Source organism: Halichoerus grypus, chromosome 14, assembly GCF_964656455.1.
Source record: "Halichoerus grypus chromosome 14, mHalGry1.hap1.1, whole genome shotgun sequence".
Classification (NCBI taxonomy): domain Eukaryota; kingdom Metazoa; phylum Chordata; class Mammalia; order Carnivora; family Phocidae; genus Halichoerus; species Halichoerus grypus.
The window spans coordinates 18942450-18959884 of NC_135725.1; the positions used below are offsets into that span (position 1 = coordinate 18942450).

At 41.5% G+C, this 17435-nt stretch overlaps 1 protein-coding gene across 1 annotated transcript in view; it reads right to left on the reverse strand.

Annotated features, from left to right (window-relative positions):
• Nucleotides 1-5126: 5126 nt before the first annotated feature.
• The window catches only part of GNAQ (G protein subunit alpha q), a 305482-nt gene continuing 293173 nt past the window's right edge, over nt 5127-17435 (reverse strand). Inside the window, exon 7 of the mRNA XM_078061320.1 lies at nt 5127-10586. Coding sequence (XP_077917446.1) covers nt 10396-10586 — 191 coding nt within the window. The 3' untranslated portion in view covers nt 5127-10395. The remainder of the gene's footprint in view (nt 10587-17435) is intronic.

Sequence of the window (17435 nt, forward strand, 5' to 3'; positions counted from 1 at the left end):
GAATAATTTTTCTCTTAAACGTTTTAAGCCATCGCTGAATTTTGTTGTTTATTTCTTTCTGGAAATACTTTGTCACTCTTTGCAGAATTATGCCCAGGAAAAGTGTTTAAATAAAAGAGATTTGGTCCTAAGAAATAATTTGGAATTTGGAATCCTCACCGTGCCTTCTAAAAAGATAACAGCATTTGAGTTTGAATACAGTTTTATTTAGCTATGGATCATCACAAAAGATACAGGCATGTAACCCCTACTCAAAAACTCAGTCCTTCACAAAGTAATAACACAGCTAACTATAGTAAGTACATTCCAACCTATTAGAACAAATATTCAGACATTAGTACTAACAAAATTGTGGCGTAAGTTTTTGCACTGGCAGAGAGCCTCTCATTCTAAAGTCCTGTGTCATCAAGATTTGAAATAGAGCTTCCTTAATTTTTTCCAAGTATATACTTTGACCAACTGTCAAATTAGAGAAACTTACTTTTTTCAAAGAAGGAAGATAACTCGTTCAGAACATGGCTTAGATAATGTTCCCTTACTTTTGTGCTACTTTTCAATGAAATGTCACCGTATGCGCCAATTCTCTGATGGAATATTCTTTCCTCTCTGCCCGAGATTATGTCCGCACCATCCACTGGTGGGGGGAGCAAGACTAGAGTGCGTTTGTATCTCTAAGGAGGCAGCCGACCTCACACTTCTGGAATCCATTAGGGCTGGTGTGGGGGGCTCATCTTGGAGCCAGTGGCCAGAGCTGGGCAGGTGGAGGAAAGGAGTAAAGACCTCCTCTAAACAGAATGACAGTAAGATGGAAATGTCTGCCTCACTTTTCTTCAACAATGGAAATGGATTATCTTTGAAGATGCTGTGGTGGTAGCTTCCAGGCATTTGTGGGATTTTTTTCATAACGATATTATTGCTATATCTAGTCTCCCACTGGTGGGGCCTGTGTGGCAACTTCATTTCATGCTAGGGCTCCAGGCGCTAACCTGGGCCCTCGGTTGTCAGCTGCAGTTGCATTGGAGGCCAAGTGTTGAAGCCTGGGTTGTGATGGGTTTGGACAAGTCCCTGTGGCTGCTTCCCTGGACGTGAAGGTCATCCCCTGATGGTCTTAATGCCTTACCTGGGATTTCCCTCACAGCGGACCCTTGTAAAGGATTTTGGTGCAAGTTGTTGGTGAGATGACCCCAGAAAGCATGGTGAGAATTTGGAAGTAACCCCAGGGAAGGAGAAAAGCCAGTAAAGGGTGTGTTAATGAGCAGGTTCCATCGATAGGAAGTGGGGCCTGCTGGGGCCCCTTTGGAAGAGTGTGTAGAAGCAGCCTACAGGTTGACCGGTGAGGGCTGCAAGCTGCAGTATGTGTCCCTCGCTGCTTGAGCATCACTCCTGAGGCATTGACTTTTAGTTTCCGGCTTGTGGCCGGAGAAAGCTGGAAGGATGCGGGCAGCTCCTGACCTGAAAGAGCAGTATCTGCAGTAACCCCGCTGGGGAGCAGGGGACGTGGGAGGGTGGCCACCCTCCGTCAGCGGGAGGATCGTGACACGAAGGCCGTCTTCCAGCCCGTGGTTGGGAGTCTGTGGGTCTCTACAGGCATTTGTGTGGCACAGGCGTGGGGTTGTGGGAAGTCCTCATGCGTCATGGGAAGTAAGCAATCTGCACAAAGAAGACTTAGCTCTGGAATGGAAGTAACACCAGGGAGGTGCACCTAAATCGTGTAGCCCTGGCTTTTGTCATTTAGGTAAGATTGCATCCAACTGCCACAACTTTTTGGAGGCCCTCCTTCCTGTCGCAGCTGAAAATACAGCTCCTCATTGCTCAGACATGGGAGCCCCAGCCTAGGTTCATCTGCCCTTTTAAAGAAATATTTATAATTTGCCATAATTAGGTGTTCTTGCCTGGATGGAGCAGAGCTCTTTTAAGATAGCACCTGGAAAGACCGGCAAGAAAAAAAAAATTTTAAGAAAATGTTAGCTGTGGATTTTAGGATCTTTTCTGTTTTGATCATGTCAACGTGAAGAATGCTTTCCTGTGAGTTAAAGTGCTGCTCATACCCAAGTCTGACTGTATATTCATGTCCGTGCATGTGTACACAACTTCAAGGTCAAAGCATGGTTAGCTTCTACATGTATATCCATATGTTCAGAGATTAGCTTTTAAAAGACGGAGGATTAATCTAGTTACCCAACTAACATGAACTCTTGGACAAGCTTTTTGTTCAGCATTGACTGAACCTTTCTCGCATGCACATGCGCACACACACACTCATACCTACAAAGCATTAGGTGAATCTGATGTCCAAATTCCTTTTGAGTTTAAAATACTTCATATTTCTGGCCAAGCTGCCATTTCCACGGCCATCGTGGGCACGGCGCTGTTCGGTAATTAGCTCCAGGTCACAAGGGGAGGGAATTCATACGCTGTGGGTGCAATAAGCCGGCTGGGCTTGCCCTGCCATTTTCCCAGGTTTACAGAAAGGTGGTGTCCTAAGGGGACTGAGGGTGTGTGAAGGGACAGCTTGAGACAGACCATTGTTAGGACCTCTTCCCAACTGGGTTCAGTGACCTCACAAAGCAGCAGCTTAAATTTGGGGGTGGTGGGAGTATGTACTGACGCCATGGAAATGAGCACACACTACAGATCAGTACCACAATCCTGCCCCGCTTGCCCCCCATTGTTAACCATTTCCCAGGATCCTACTGGGGTGGGCCCTTGACTGTTCCACAGGAAGCAGCAGGCCCCTTCTGTGGATGCTGCCCTGATCCCAGGAATGCAACCATTGCTGCTGCAGTCCTTGTCGAGGGCCTTGCACCTCAGGTGTGCCCCAGCTGGTGCCTTGAGGGGACGGTGTACGGCAGGCAGTGTGGGATCCCCAGCGTGCATGGCATCCTAGGTGAGGCAGACCCCAGAGCAGACACACACGTCTTGTCGGCAATGTGAGCTGCTTGGCAGCTGGGTTTGCAGGGTGGAATTTCCACTGGGAGACTGGTAGTGTTTGCCAAGCCTCATTTGTCCGTATGTCTTGTATCAGCCCTCTTACTTCCAAAGATACGTTAAATAGCCACCATACACGTGTATTAGGTAAACTGGGAACAGTGATAGTCCCAGAGGCCCTTTACATAGCCCATCTCAATGGGACAGGCTCCTAGTCCACTAAGCTGTAAGAGAGCCTCCTCCAGGGCTGGAGGGCCAAAACTGGGTTGTGGAAGGTGAGCACCGAGGGATTCCCGCCATCAGCTCTTTGTTACCAGGGGTTGATTTAATTACCCTCTGGGTAAGTTGCCTTATTTTACCCATCAGCTTATGGCACAGGAAAATACCCTGGCCTTTGCCTTCTTGAAGAAAACAGGAAGAGAGAATATCAACAGAGATCAGATTGCAAGTCCTGAGGCATAAGAATTCAGAGAAAACCGTCTTTGCAGAACTCCCTGTGCATCTGAGATTCTAAAGAGACCTACATTTTATAACCAAGGCCTTGTCTTAAAGGGACTTAGGGTGCTCCTTCAAAATGGATGGGAGTTGAGTTCCTTATCCTAGCTGGATCCACATTTTAATTAGCTATGGCAATGAAACAAAGGAATAATAGTAAGGCCTAGATAATTTAACAACGAGAAACCTACCCCTAACCACGGCCTTCCACTCTCCAACTGTGATCCACATTTCAATAAGGGCTTAAATATGGAGTAACTCATGAGCATGGTGAGAACTTAAAATTAGACAACAAAAGAGAGCAAGACACTAGCTAATTTAGCATCAGAAATTGCTCTCGCTCATTATCAAATGAACCACTGCTGTTCTGTAGCATTACTTTGCACCCCCCCCCTTCTGCTATAGTTTAACTGGTTTCTCAAGATGCAGCAGTCAGCCTGTCACAACCTAAAAGTAAAATGGCAGCGGCAGTGGGGGTGGGGGGGGGGCGGCGGGGATGGTAGAGGCAGGGAAGATGAGGAGCAAGACAGAAGTTTTTGGATCAACTACTTTTATTGCTTCCAGAAGGCTAGGACCGAAAACATCTGACTAATCAGGCTGGGTCTATGAGTCAAAAGGTCAAGTTAAAATATTTGGCTCAAATAATGTTGAGCGAGTTCATTTTTCCTATGTGCTATGGGTCTTCAAGATGATGATGCAGATGGACACAGATCCCAGAGGCCACAGAGTGAGGGGTTCTGGGGGCTGGCTGACACCCCATTTCCTCAGGGGGGAGGTTGTGGGGACTGATCACTCCAGGCCCTGTACTAAATGACAGTCCCCTGTCACAGCATCCCTTAATAGTAAGATCCAGAGAAGGGACACCATCTACTGGAAATGGTCTCTAAAGCGTGCAAGAATAGGACAGCCTTACCCAAAGGCTTTTAAGTGAAAACGACACTTTCTAAAGTATTTGGAAGGAACAGTATGCTGAACAAGACAAAATTCCATAAGCAAGGGCCTGGCGGCCAGTTAGAAAGACCTGGTTAGTAAATAGTGGGAGCAGATTTTGCTTTTGTTACGGTTCTAAGTCCCTACCTACGTAAGCACCGATTTTCTAGGAAAACCCTTGCCATCATCACCCTAACTTCACAAAGTTGCTAGAGGGAAAAAAAGCTAGTTTTTAGCTGATCTCAAAAGCTTTGGTGTTTGTTTCCCAAAGTCACGCCCCAAAGGACATCTACAGCTCCTTTTCCGTGTGGAAAGGACATTTCCCGATGGCTGCTGAAATGGGAAAGCTCTGAGCTAAGCTCTTGCCTCTTTCAGCCAGTCGTTCCTAATTAGAAGACTGCCACAGGTTGAAGATAGGCAGCTCTTTTCTAAGTCTTTAGTGAGCAGCTATTAAAATTTGTATTTACAGTTGCTTGCCACCTAAATTAGGTCACGTTTAAAAAAACTGCAAAAAAAAAAAAAAAATGCCACCAGTATAAATATTTCCACTGAAAACTAAAATCTGGTTATATACAGAAGGGAAAAGATTTTTTTTTTTCATGTTTGCTTGGAAACTCCTAAACCTGTCTACTTGGACAATGCATGTGCAGTATAAAGTATTTTAGGAAAGGAAAAAATTATTCCAATACTCCCTAGAATAAAAAACTTTCTAGAAGAGGCTGAGGCAACTTCGAGAAGCAAAACTCAAGAATGAAGAATACTGTAGTACAAAATTATGGCCAAAAATACTGTATTTTTAACCAGCAAGATCATTGGGGCATTATTATACAACATTAGGTGTTTTTTGCAAAACTAGTTCCCAACCCCAAACAATAGACAATACATGCATTTGAATGACATTTTAAGAACAGTAAATATGATTCTCTTAAATACTGCAAGTTAAAAATGTTTTCTGACAAAACTCCCTAAATACATAGGTCTAGTAAGGATTTTCAACATGATGACAGGTGAGGAATCCAGCAAGAAGTTGTATTTAGAGTTCTTTGAGGAAAAGAAATCTACCAAAAACACGTGTTTCAGTCCAAGTAACCTGAACGTTATATGGCAGTTTGCCATCTCTCTTCCTAAACTCGAAAATATTCTAGGAAGAATATTTTCCTCCCTGGTGTTTTTTCTATCTATCTACCAAAGCTTATACGAAAGTCAGAACTGCTTTATCCAAGTAAGATCCAATTTGGCCCAAATCCAATGTTTTCATAACATGTAAATGTCATTTACTATTGGGTTGGAATCATACAGGGAAATGGAAGCTACATGATCAATAGGGAGGTAAGAAGGAAATTAATATTTGAGCACCTACTATGTGCTAGGTGTGTATGCATACTTTGAACAGATAATTCTAGAGGCAAGAGTATTATTGATGTGATGAGCACTGGGTGTTACACGCAACTGATAAATTACTGAACACTACATCTGAAACTAATGATGTACTATACGTTGGCTAACTGAATTTAAATAATAAAAAATATATCCCATGAAATATTTGGGATGTGTGTGTGTGTGTATATATATATATATATATATATATATATATATATATGAAAGTCATTGGAAATTGGGAAGACAGCAATGAATGGGTGGTTACTCCGTGAGGAAAAACAAATGGCAAGTTTAGACTCTGTACTAGGTTTCTACTAAACAGCAGGTGTCTGGCTCCAAAAATCTCTGACTAGTCATACACAACTAAGCCATTTCTTTTCCTAATTTGGTGGAACCAAAATGAAATCCCAAACACATAGTTACCAGGACAGACCTATTAACGCTACATATGCTGGAAATATGTGGAGATAGATAAACATACACGATTACAAGTTTTAATTTTTGTGTGTGTTTCTAACCAAAGACAGAGCTTTGGAAGAAAAATAGTAATGTATACCAAGCACACCTTGGTTTGTATCAACTGAGATGCTGTCAATTACCAATTAAGTGGTTTTAAACCCTTATTTAATTTTAAGAAGAGCAGCAATATACATTACAATACTTGGGTACACTTTATTTTGATATGGGTTAACATTCTTCTATATTTCATTTCATTCGTGTTTTTTTTTTTTTTTTGAGAAACTGAAAACAAAGGGAAATTGAAGGTAATTTTGAAGGTTATTTCCAACCAGTATCTGAGTCTTGCAGTATCTCGTTATACAGCCCTTTCTTCCCATTATTTTTTTTGCAAATAAGTCATTTGACCCAAATCCAGCATAAATAGCTTGTTACCAATTCCTAACTTAAGACAACTAAAATTTACAATCATGTGGCAGTATAAATTTTAAAATTACAGTTCATACACCTTGACAGTCAAGATAGTCTAAAGTACAAAAAGTAAATTGTCCTTTAGCTGAATTACCTTTTTTTTTAATAGTAGGCTTGCTAGTTAATCCACACACACACACACACACACACACACACACACAAAATACAAGTTTCAGGTGTTCTTCGAATACCTTTTGTAGGTGTCATATGCTAGTAAACAACATATGCAGGTTCCTAAGATTTTTTTCCCAGTCTATTTATGACATTCAACAGAGCTCTTTATATGAAAATGTTTTCTTTAAAAAAAAAAACAAAAACCCAAAAACTTCGAGGGGATTTGACTTTTGAATAGGTATGTTATTTCCCTTTGTTTCAGATGTGAGGCACAAACTTCTGAATTTAAGCTCTGTAAGGCATAGAACAAACCTCCAATTTACAAATGAGGCATTCTCTGTGGGTTTGGAACGGCCATGTCACGCAAAAGAGGGAAAATTATCTGTAAACTGGTCCACTGCAATGTGTTAAGTGAGTCATGAAATGGCTGCTTGCCTTGGTATGCTGAAGAAAGGTTTTCGTTTGTGTTTTTCTTTTTGAATAAGACATGCCCAAGTCACCAAAAACTCGCCATGGGCTCCATTACTTGGAGCATCGATGGCCGGAGTCCAGTGGCACACGCTTCTAACGCTTGCAATCACAATATAATAGAAAGCATGAGTAAACTTTGTTTTTATACAAAACTGAAAAGAACCCCTTCCCGCCCCTAGCCCCTTCAATAAAACCCCAAACAAAGAAACAGAAAAGAAAATCGTTTAGCTTCGATTGACTAGTGTGGATACAATTAGGTTTCCATGCGTCACTGCAGCTAGGGTGATCAATTTCTTCCTTTCTCAACAGAAAGGGATCTTGTCATGCGCCCTACGGCAAACAGTGAAGCCACAAACCTCAATTCTGCGTAGCAATTCCCTCCCAATTTCATAAAGACAAAGAGAACAATCTTTCCCTGTTTGCTCAACTTCTTCGAGCTTTGAGATCATGTTTAATCGACTACATCTACTATAGCTCTATTAAATAGAATATCTTGAGTCCCTAAAACTGTAACACTTATGATCTTGTGATGAGGTTTTCTCTATACACACTGTAGGCCTTCCAATGTTATTGTTGACTTTTTTCTTCTCTTTTTTCTTGTTTTTTTTTCTTTTTACTTTTTCTTTTTTTTCTTTTTTTTTCTTTTTTTTTTTTTTTTTTGCTGCACCAAATTTAAGATTGCCCTTTCAGGCAAGCAGTGGTCTCTAGCTGTTAAAACATTTCCTTAGTGGATCACAATAGCTTCTAAAACTGCCTTTCTAATAAAGGCCATCAGAGAGGTAATACTAAACTGTGCATTTGCCAAATAAGAATATGAATTGTATAAAAGCTCATATTCCAATCCTAGGTCAAATGGCAAAAGTTCTACAAAGTTGGTTTCCATGTTTGTATAAAAGCTCCAACTGATTTTATGTATTTTGCTATGAAATTACCTTTGGGTCTTATCAGTATACCTCTACTCAGGAATGTGCAAATGATTTTATACAGCACGATGCTAGTACCGCTCTGTACGATAGTAAGATTTTTTTTTTTCTTTTCTAAATGGAAAAAAAAAAATATCCCTAGTCAGAAATAAACTGACAAATTTACATTCTCCTCTCTTAAAAAAGTAAATAAAATAACATTATTCAAAATGTGAATTAGCTATAAGACATACAAATACATAGATACATATCAATACAGCACATTCAATCTGCCAAAACAGTAATGATGACAAAGCCGGATGCTGCAGTATGAACAGAGACGTACGTACAATGGTTAGAGCATTCCGAATTGCACTATTACCTACAGGCGGTCTGGTTCTTAAATTACAGGTGCTTTCGGAGCGAAGTGAAAAAGTAACCTGTGCTGTTTGTGGCTGGGAAAGTAAAGAAGGAGAACATTCCATCACTACTTAGGAACTCTTGGACTCCTCTAGTAACCCATTCATTTTCTCTCTTCCCTTTTGTTCCCAAAGGGTGACTGATACGGAAGTTTAGACTTGGGCCAAATAGTAGGATACTTAAAGTAAGACCAGTGGTGTGGCCTAATTCCTACTCCCCAGCAGGTTTAAAACAATCTTGTTTTATTTTCTTAAATCGTATTTCAACTCAAGCTCATCAATACCTGTGCTGTTTTTGGTTTTTTTTTTTTTTTTTGCATTTGTTGAAAAATTGCACTAAAGAACTCCAAATATCTCTCCTAGTAGGTTCAGTTACATAAATACATGTTCTATAGAACACTGACAGGTTACTCTTAAGTCTACAAGTCTTCCTTAGGTTCAACTTAACCAGTGACCAGTTTAAAAAGATCCCAAAGGTGGTAAACCAGTAGGAACTTCAGATTTTGAAAATCAGAGGTGTCAGAATACTCAACCAATGTTCTTGGCAGACCTACTTGACCTTAAAGAACAGAAAGAGTAAAACTGGCTCTAAGTGAAGAGATAGAAACAGATTTCATGTTCTATCACAAAGACACTTTGTTACATTGCCGATTTGGACACTCAACATGGAATGGACACTAAACAATGTGATCTCAGGGCAAAGAAAAGAATGGACCATGCCAATCAAATTTACAGTTACCGACTGTTTGGTGTTTCAGGGTCGTTCTCAGCCAATTACTTTAGGATTCACAGTCTTACTCTCTTCCATTTTAAGATACTGGCTTTTATCTTTTACAAAAAGCCAGCTTTGGCCACACACACACACACACACCCATAATAAATTATGGCCCAAACACTAAGGGGAAAAAAGGAAAAACCTGAACCAAGAGGGGGAGAAACTAAAAACAACCTAAGAAGAAGGTTCTGGGTAGCAGCCACTGGGGTAATGTAGTGTCTGTTGGCATATATATATATATTTTTGGCATCTGCAATTTGAAGAGAGGGTGAAAGAAAAAAAGGGTGGAAGGACCATGGCACATGGCATTTAAACAACTGTGTGTCTCTGTTCTTGCCTTACTGACTTGTGCATCTCTCTCTCAGCGACCAAGCTATGGCTGAAGGTAGAAATCCAAAAGAAATGACACTTAACTGTAAGGCGGGCATCTGTCATCCTAGCCCAAAGTGAGGCAAGACAATATATTTATATAAAACAACTCTATATGTGTATCCAGAGGAATACAGTGAAAACCACAGTATTAATACTTAGAATCGTTCAGCAAAATGACAAACGTTGAAATTAAGCTGATGTTGATGGCTTAAATCAAATGATGCTGTCCTGGCTGTATCATTTGGGAGAAAAACTGGACCAAGAATGGAACGAGACTAAAGGCCATTGTAACCAAAAATCAGGAGGGGGGCGGGTATGGGTTAGGAAAAGGGCAATCAGCTTTGTTTTGCTCAATAGAAAAGAAAAAGAGAGAAAGAAACAACTCTTATCTTGGTGAGTGCATGACTGAGGATTGAAAATACATTGAGTCACAAGGTTTTGCCTTAAAAAAAAAAAAAGAGAGAGGAAATGTGCTGGGACTGTACTTCAGCATCCTGTTTTTCCTCTGAATAGTTTAAATAAAATCATAATATTTACTACATACTCTGTGGACACGTTCACACAGAGTCCGGGATGGCAATAAATTAGTATTATGCAAATTGTTTTCCACAGAAATACAGTCCCTCTTGTACAGCTTCAATAGCCCACCAGGGAAGGGAATGGCGGTGTCGAGGAGGCACAATTAGACCAGATTGTACTCCTTCAGGTTCAACTGGAGGATGGTGTCCTTGACGGCAGCAAAGACAAAGCGGATATTCTCGGTGTCTGTGGCGCATGTGAAGTGGGAGTAGATAATTTTGTCACTGTCTGGGTTCAGGTCCACGAACATCTTCAGGATGAATTCTCGAGCTGCCTGGGCATCTCTCTGGGGTCCTGTTGGCCAAGGGAGGAGAGGGACGATTTGTCAGCTGACGTGTTAATACCTTCGCTCAAAAGGCGTTTACTGATCACTAAAGATGGCCACGGAGAGGACATCCGCACGGCAGATCTGATCTGTTCTCACCACCCTCCCCAACACTACTGTGTGTAACTGCTCCTCTTTGCCATGTTCTCTGACCATCCCTCCGTCCAACTTCTAGACTGCCGGGGTTGCTGAGCACGCCATGTTTATGCAGTCTCCAATGTACTATGTGTGGTGATGAGTAAGACTGCTTTAGATTTTCTTAGATTTATTCAGGGTCTCTTCCATGCCAAACACTGTCCTAGCTGCCTTAAAATAGGACTATGATATATTTACCAGGATATATTAAAAACTTAGTTGATAATTTTGCAATTAGGTCTTAAGACACCAAAATTACAGGCAACGAAAGAAAAAAACGGAAAAATTGGACCTCACCAAGATAAAAAACTTTTGTACATCAAGACAGTGAAGAGACCACTTACAGAATGGGTAAAAATACTGGCCAATCATGAATCTGATAAGAGGTTAATATTCAGAAACTACAACTCCGCAACAAAAAGGCAATCGGATTAAAAAAAGGACAAGGGACCTGAATAGACAGGTCTCCGAAGATCTAGAGCTGGCCAATAATCACATGCAGAGAGGCTCAACATCCTTCATCACTGGGGAAATGCAAATCCAAACCACAAGGAGATGCCACGTCACATCTACCAGAACGGCTATCCTCAGCGTGGGCAAGGATGTGGAAAAATTGGAACCCCCATGCATTGTTGGTGGGAACGTACAATGGTGTAGCCGCTGTGGAGAACAGTTGGGTAGTTCCCCCCGCCAAAAGCTCAACACAGTATTACCATGTGACCCGCAGTTGTATTCCTAGGTATATATCCAAAGGAACTGAAAGGGACTCTAATAGTTACTTGGACAATGAATTTCACTGCTGTCGTATTCACAATAGCCAAAAGGCAGAAATGACCCAAGTGCCATCAACAGAGGAACAGAGGGAGGGATAAACAAGAGGTAGGAGACATACAAAGGAATAGGATTCAGCCATAGAAAAGTTGCCATAACATGCATGAACCCTGAAAACGTGATGCTAAGTAAAAGAAGCCAGACAAGAGAACAAATATTATGACTGCACTTATATGAGGTACGTAGGGCAGGCAAATTAACAAAGTAGATTAGAGGTTATTTAGAGGTGGGGGCAGGGGGAAATGAGGAGCTACTGCTTAATAGTTACAGAATTTCTGTTTGGGGTGATGAAAAAGTTTCACGAATAGCGACGGCTGCACAGCACTGTGAATGTAATTGATGTCCCTGAACTGCATGCTTTAAAATGGTTAAAGTGACAAATTTTGTTACATATTTTACCATAATTTAAAAATGGATCAAAAAGCACTGAAATGTGTGCTTTAAATGGGTGAATTACATGGTTATGTGAGTTACAGTTCAATAGAGCTGTTTTAAGAACCTATTTAATAGATCCTGATAAATGTATTAATGTAATCCTGAAGCTAATGTTACTTAAGAACATCAAAACACCACACCTATCAAGTACTGAGCATCTATATATATTTTAGCCTTTGAGGCCCCATCATCTATGTATATTTCCATCTTTTCTAGTGAGTTCCAGCCTAAGAAAGATGGTGGTCATGCTATATAACCTTCTCCACTTCCTTCTGACAAGACTCTCTCAGGATCCAGAGCTTCCATTTTTTTCTATCAGCATTCTCGTTATCTATTGGTTGGGATAAAACAATTTTTGAAAACTCAGCTGAGGGCCTATGACTTCTAACAAAACGCATCATGAATTTTAGACGGCCAACTTGAAGACTCTTCAAACCAGCCTTACTGCAAACTGGGGATTACCCCCATAAGCTTACATCTAACCCTGCCAGAAGGAGGGAAGAAAGAGCCATGAAGACAAATGGATTATTCCTACTTGCACAGTTAACAAAGGTAATGTTTGAATTTTTTACTTCTGTGACCAGAACTGAAACTTTTGTCAGCCAATAAGAAGGCCGGCATCATAATGAAAGCACCATACAAGTACCATGATTATAGTGTGGCATCTTTCTCAATGTACTATTAATTTATTAATTCCACAGCAGTAATAGAATATTTAAAACCAGGACTAATAGATTGTTGGGGTTGGAGCAGCTTCTCATTCCAAAGAAACGCCATCTTTCTGGTTTGTGAAGGAAGTTCCCTTTGATTTTTATGTTTACCCCACTTGAGGAAAAAAGGGCTCTTTTTACTTAAACCCTAAAGAATATCAAAACTAGACCCGACCGAGTTCAGCGAAGAGCACTTGCAGTGTGTTAGATTTTTAAGCATAAATTATATGATTTGAATAAACACAAACTACAAAGAAATCATTATAGCCAACCTAGCAGGCACAGAATCCCACAGTCTCTAGGAACAATTCTGCAATTCACGTCCATGTGGAAATGGTAATTTCTCTTCCTGAAGAGAACTACAGAAATGGCATTCATTATGATTACGACCTTGGAAGTGCAGAAATGTGGAAGTGTGAAATTCATAATACTATAAACATGTTTGTTATAAAAACATCACTGCAGAGTTGGCCTAGAATTTTTTTAGTTGTAGCTCATCTTACAAGGGCTTTGTATGAAATGACAGCTGTGTTTGCTTTGTGAATAAGTGTCTTTTTTTTCTTTCTCCATGGCTAAGTTGCCTCTGCGTTATGTGCATGTTGGGGGAGATTAATAGTAAAAAAAAAAAAAAAAAAATTGTTCACAGTTTCAGACCTTCGCCGTGCACGCACGCACGATGGAAGGAAAATGCTCACAGCGATGGGGAATCTGGGAAATTTCCTGGATGAAGGAGAGCGGGAAAGAGATTAGGAGGATGTGGCAAAGAGGAAAAAAAAAGTACCCTAAATATCTGTCACAGTAAAAAGTCTTGTGCTGTAGAGAGATCAGACCCAGGTGTGGTACGTGTGGGTGCTGCACTGAGTAGCTTGAGTCTTGGTGGCTTTGCTCTGGGGGGCAGGCAGTGCTGTATTTATCCCGTTGTCTTGTGCGCAAGCACATCATGAAAACCTGCTGGCCTAAAGGGGGTGCTACGTGTGGGGCGTCATTTCCTATTTGTCGGTTCTCACGGAACTCTGAGAAAAATGAAGAGTCTGTTCTAGGGGCGTGAGGCAAACGTGTGTTTAGGTGTAAGCCCGATGCTTCGCGCCCCTCTTCTTCAGGTAGTTCTTGTGGTTAAAGACTAGTGCGTTGCTATTGGAAACCAAGTTGGCCACACAAAGTTCCTTCTATAGTTTCCTCAGGAACAGTGAGGGACACAGTCTCTGGCATTTGTAACTTAGTGGCAGGCGAATGGCCAATAAAAAAGCGTAAAAATGAAAACACTGTTTAGGTGAGGGAAGGATTTGTTTTTGAAGGAACAGCAAAGCACAAAGGAAAATATCCTTGGATAGGGGACAGGAGCATACCTGCTACCAAACGAGAGAGGGTACTGTTTCTAACACCCGGTAACATCCCCAAATGTTTGTTTCAATCCACCAAACTTTAGAATCCTAGATGTGTTTGAGAAGGGAAACTGAGTTCACTAAAGACACAACCCGTCCCATTCTGTGAGCCGGCACTGTACCAGATGCATGTGGAATGAAAAGATGAGAAAAAACTCCCTCCTTGAGGTGTTTGTATCTTCACAGAAAACTATGAAGCCAAATTGAGTATTCATTTTTTGAAGTAATCACCTTTCTGAGGGAGCTTTTAGAAGTACAGAAACCTCATTGAACTGATATCGTTGCAGATCTTATGTTGATAATTTAAAAAGCAGTCTGTTATACACACCTCTTGTTGCATACCTACATCTTTAGAACAGGTACTTTGGGTTTGGGCTCTTTTCTGTGCCAGGTCCCATGCTAAGGGACTTAAATAGGATTCTATTCAATTCTTTTGTACTTAAGAAGAAACTGAATAGTTGAATAGACTTGTCTAAGCCAACAATGCCAGTAAGTGGCAGAGCTGGAACTTGGTGACATTCAAAGCTGTCCTCTTAACTACTATTCATCTGAATCGGAGTTTGGCACACTTCCTCTGTAAAGGACCAGACAGTAGGGTTGGTTCTGGGGCAATATGGCGACATCGGAAGACCCTAAACTCACCTCCTCCAGGACACATCCTATCTACACCTACTGTTAGAGCAAATCCTCTTGAAGAACTAAGGGCTGACTGAACAGCTTCCGTACAACAGAGGGAGAGGCCCCACAAAGAATGGCAAGAGAGATGAAGACACGGGAATGAGGGGAACCCCACCCTTAATACTACCAGAGACAGTAGTACTGAGGGACTGTGAGCAGATCTGTCTATGGGCACAGGAAAAATGCTGAGGGTTACAAGGGCAACTAGAATGTAAAGGGACCAACCCTCGAACCTGCCAAAAGGTGGGGGAGCTGCTGGAACTCTCTCCTGGTCGGAGGGGCTGGTGAATGCCGCAGTTGATGTACCCCTTCACCTTGATGGGAGTAGAAGGTGGGTACCCTAGCTGGCCTGCTGCCTCAGGGAGCCCTGGGCCCCTAGGCCCACACCATCACCCGCCCTCCCACCAAGGTGGCCCCAGCACCATGCACAGGGACCACCCCCCCGCCCCGATCAATGCTCACTACAGCTTTAGCCATCACACCAAGAGGACATGGGTGCAAAGCCCACTGGAACACTTTAGGCTCCTACCACTTTGGCTACAGCAGCCCTGCCAGGGCACCCCTCGGATGCCCTGAGACCTGTACCCTGTCTTGCACCCAGCTACCCTGCCATAGTGCCCCCGTGCTGACTACCCTGGGACACCCTGGCTTGCACCTACTTGAACTTCAACTATCCTCCCAGAGCATCCTCTGAATGCAGAGCCCTCGGACCAGCCCCTGCGCTTAGAACCCCAGGACCCCAAGACCTACTTCATCTTCAGTTGTCCTGCTGGGATATGCTGGCTTGTGTCCACTCCAGATTTAACTGTCCTGCCAATGCACCCTCTGCATGGAAAGCCCTGGGCTCCCACTGCTTGCACTCGCTTCAGATCTCACTATTCTGCCAAGGTGCTGCCTGTAAGAGCCCCAGGACTGCCCCAGTCCATGCCCACTTCAGCTCCAGCCATCCCAGCAGGGCAACCCCAGCATGGAGTGCTCTGGGATTCCCCAGCCCACGCCAGCCACAGCTCTGGCCGGAGTCACCAGGCACACATGGTCTAGACAGGGCACAACCATACATGAGACTATTTCATCAAGTTTAGGAGAAGGAGCTGTTCTGCCTGCTTCCTAGAAACAAACACAAAAGTCAAGCAAAATGAGGAGACAGAGGAATATGCTCCAAACAAAAGAACAAGATAAATCTCAGAGATAAGCAATATGCCTGATAGAGTTTAGCAGTCATAAAGATGCTCACTGGCTTGGAGAGAAGAGTGGGGAAACTCAGAACTTCAATAAAGGGATAGAAAATCTATTTTTAAAAAAAATCAGAATTGAAGAATAGAGTAACTGAGAAGTACACTAGAGGGAATCAACAGTAAATAAATGCATGCAGAAAAGCAAATTAATGATAAGGAAGACAGGGCTGATGGAAAGCACACAAGCTGAACAGTAAAAAAAAAAAAAATTTTTTTTAATGAGGCTAGTTAAGGGATCTCTTGGACAACATCAAGCAAACATCCGCATTACAAGCACCAGAAAGAGAAGAGAAAGAGGCAGAAAACTTAGTCAAAGAAGTAATAGCTGAAAACTTCCCCTACCTGAGAAAGAAACCAGACCTTTAGGTTCAGAAAGCACACAGAGTCCCAAACAACATGAACCCAAGGAGGCCCACAGAGACATTAATTAAATGTCAAAGGTTAAAGAGAATTTTAAAAACAAGAGGGAAGCAAAAAGTTATGTAAAAGGTAAATCCCTTAAGTCTATCAGCTGATTTTTCAGCAGAAATATGGCAGGCCAGAAGAAAGTGGCATGACAGATCCAAAGTGCTAAGAGGGAAAAAACCTGCCATCAGGAATACTCTACTTGGTGAGGTTATCATTCAGAACTGAAGGAGAGATACTGAGTTTCCCAGACAAAGGATAAAGGAATTCTTACAAAAAAATGTTAAAGTGACTTCTTTAAGTGAAAAGGCCATAATTAGAAAATTATGAATAAAAAGATGTAAAACGGGATAACATAAACTGTGGAGGAGGGAGTAAAAGTTTTTAGAATGTGTTCAAACATCAGTGACCGTCAACTTGATATAAACTGCTATATACTTAGGATGTTATATTTGAACCTTATGGTAACTGCAATCACAAAACCTATAATATGGATACACAAAAAAGAAAGCCAAGCATAACATTACAGAAAATCATCAATCACAAGAGAGCAGAGGAAGGAAAAGAGAATGATAAAAATAACCAAAACAAATTTTAACAAAATGGCAATAAGTACATAGCTATCAACATTTTAAATGTAAATGACCTAAATGTTCTATCAAAAGACATACGGTGGCAGAATAGAGAAAAAAACCCAACACCCCTCTAAATGCTTCCTACAAGAGACTCCCTTCAGACCTAAAGAAACATACAGACTGCATGTGAAAGGACAGATAAAAATATCCCATACAAATGAAAGTGGAAAAAAAAAAAGCTGGGGTACTAATATCAGATGAAATAGACTTTAAACAAAGACTGTAACAAGAGACGAAGAGGGCATTACATAATGATAAAGAGGTCAATCCATCAAGAAGGTAAAAGAATTGTAAATATTTATGCACCCAACACTGGAGCACCTAAATACAGAAAGCAAATATTAATGATATAAAGAGAGAAACTGACAATAA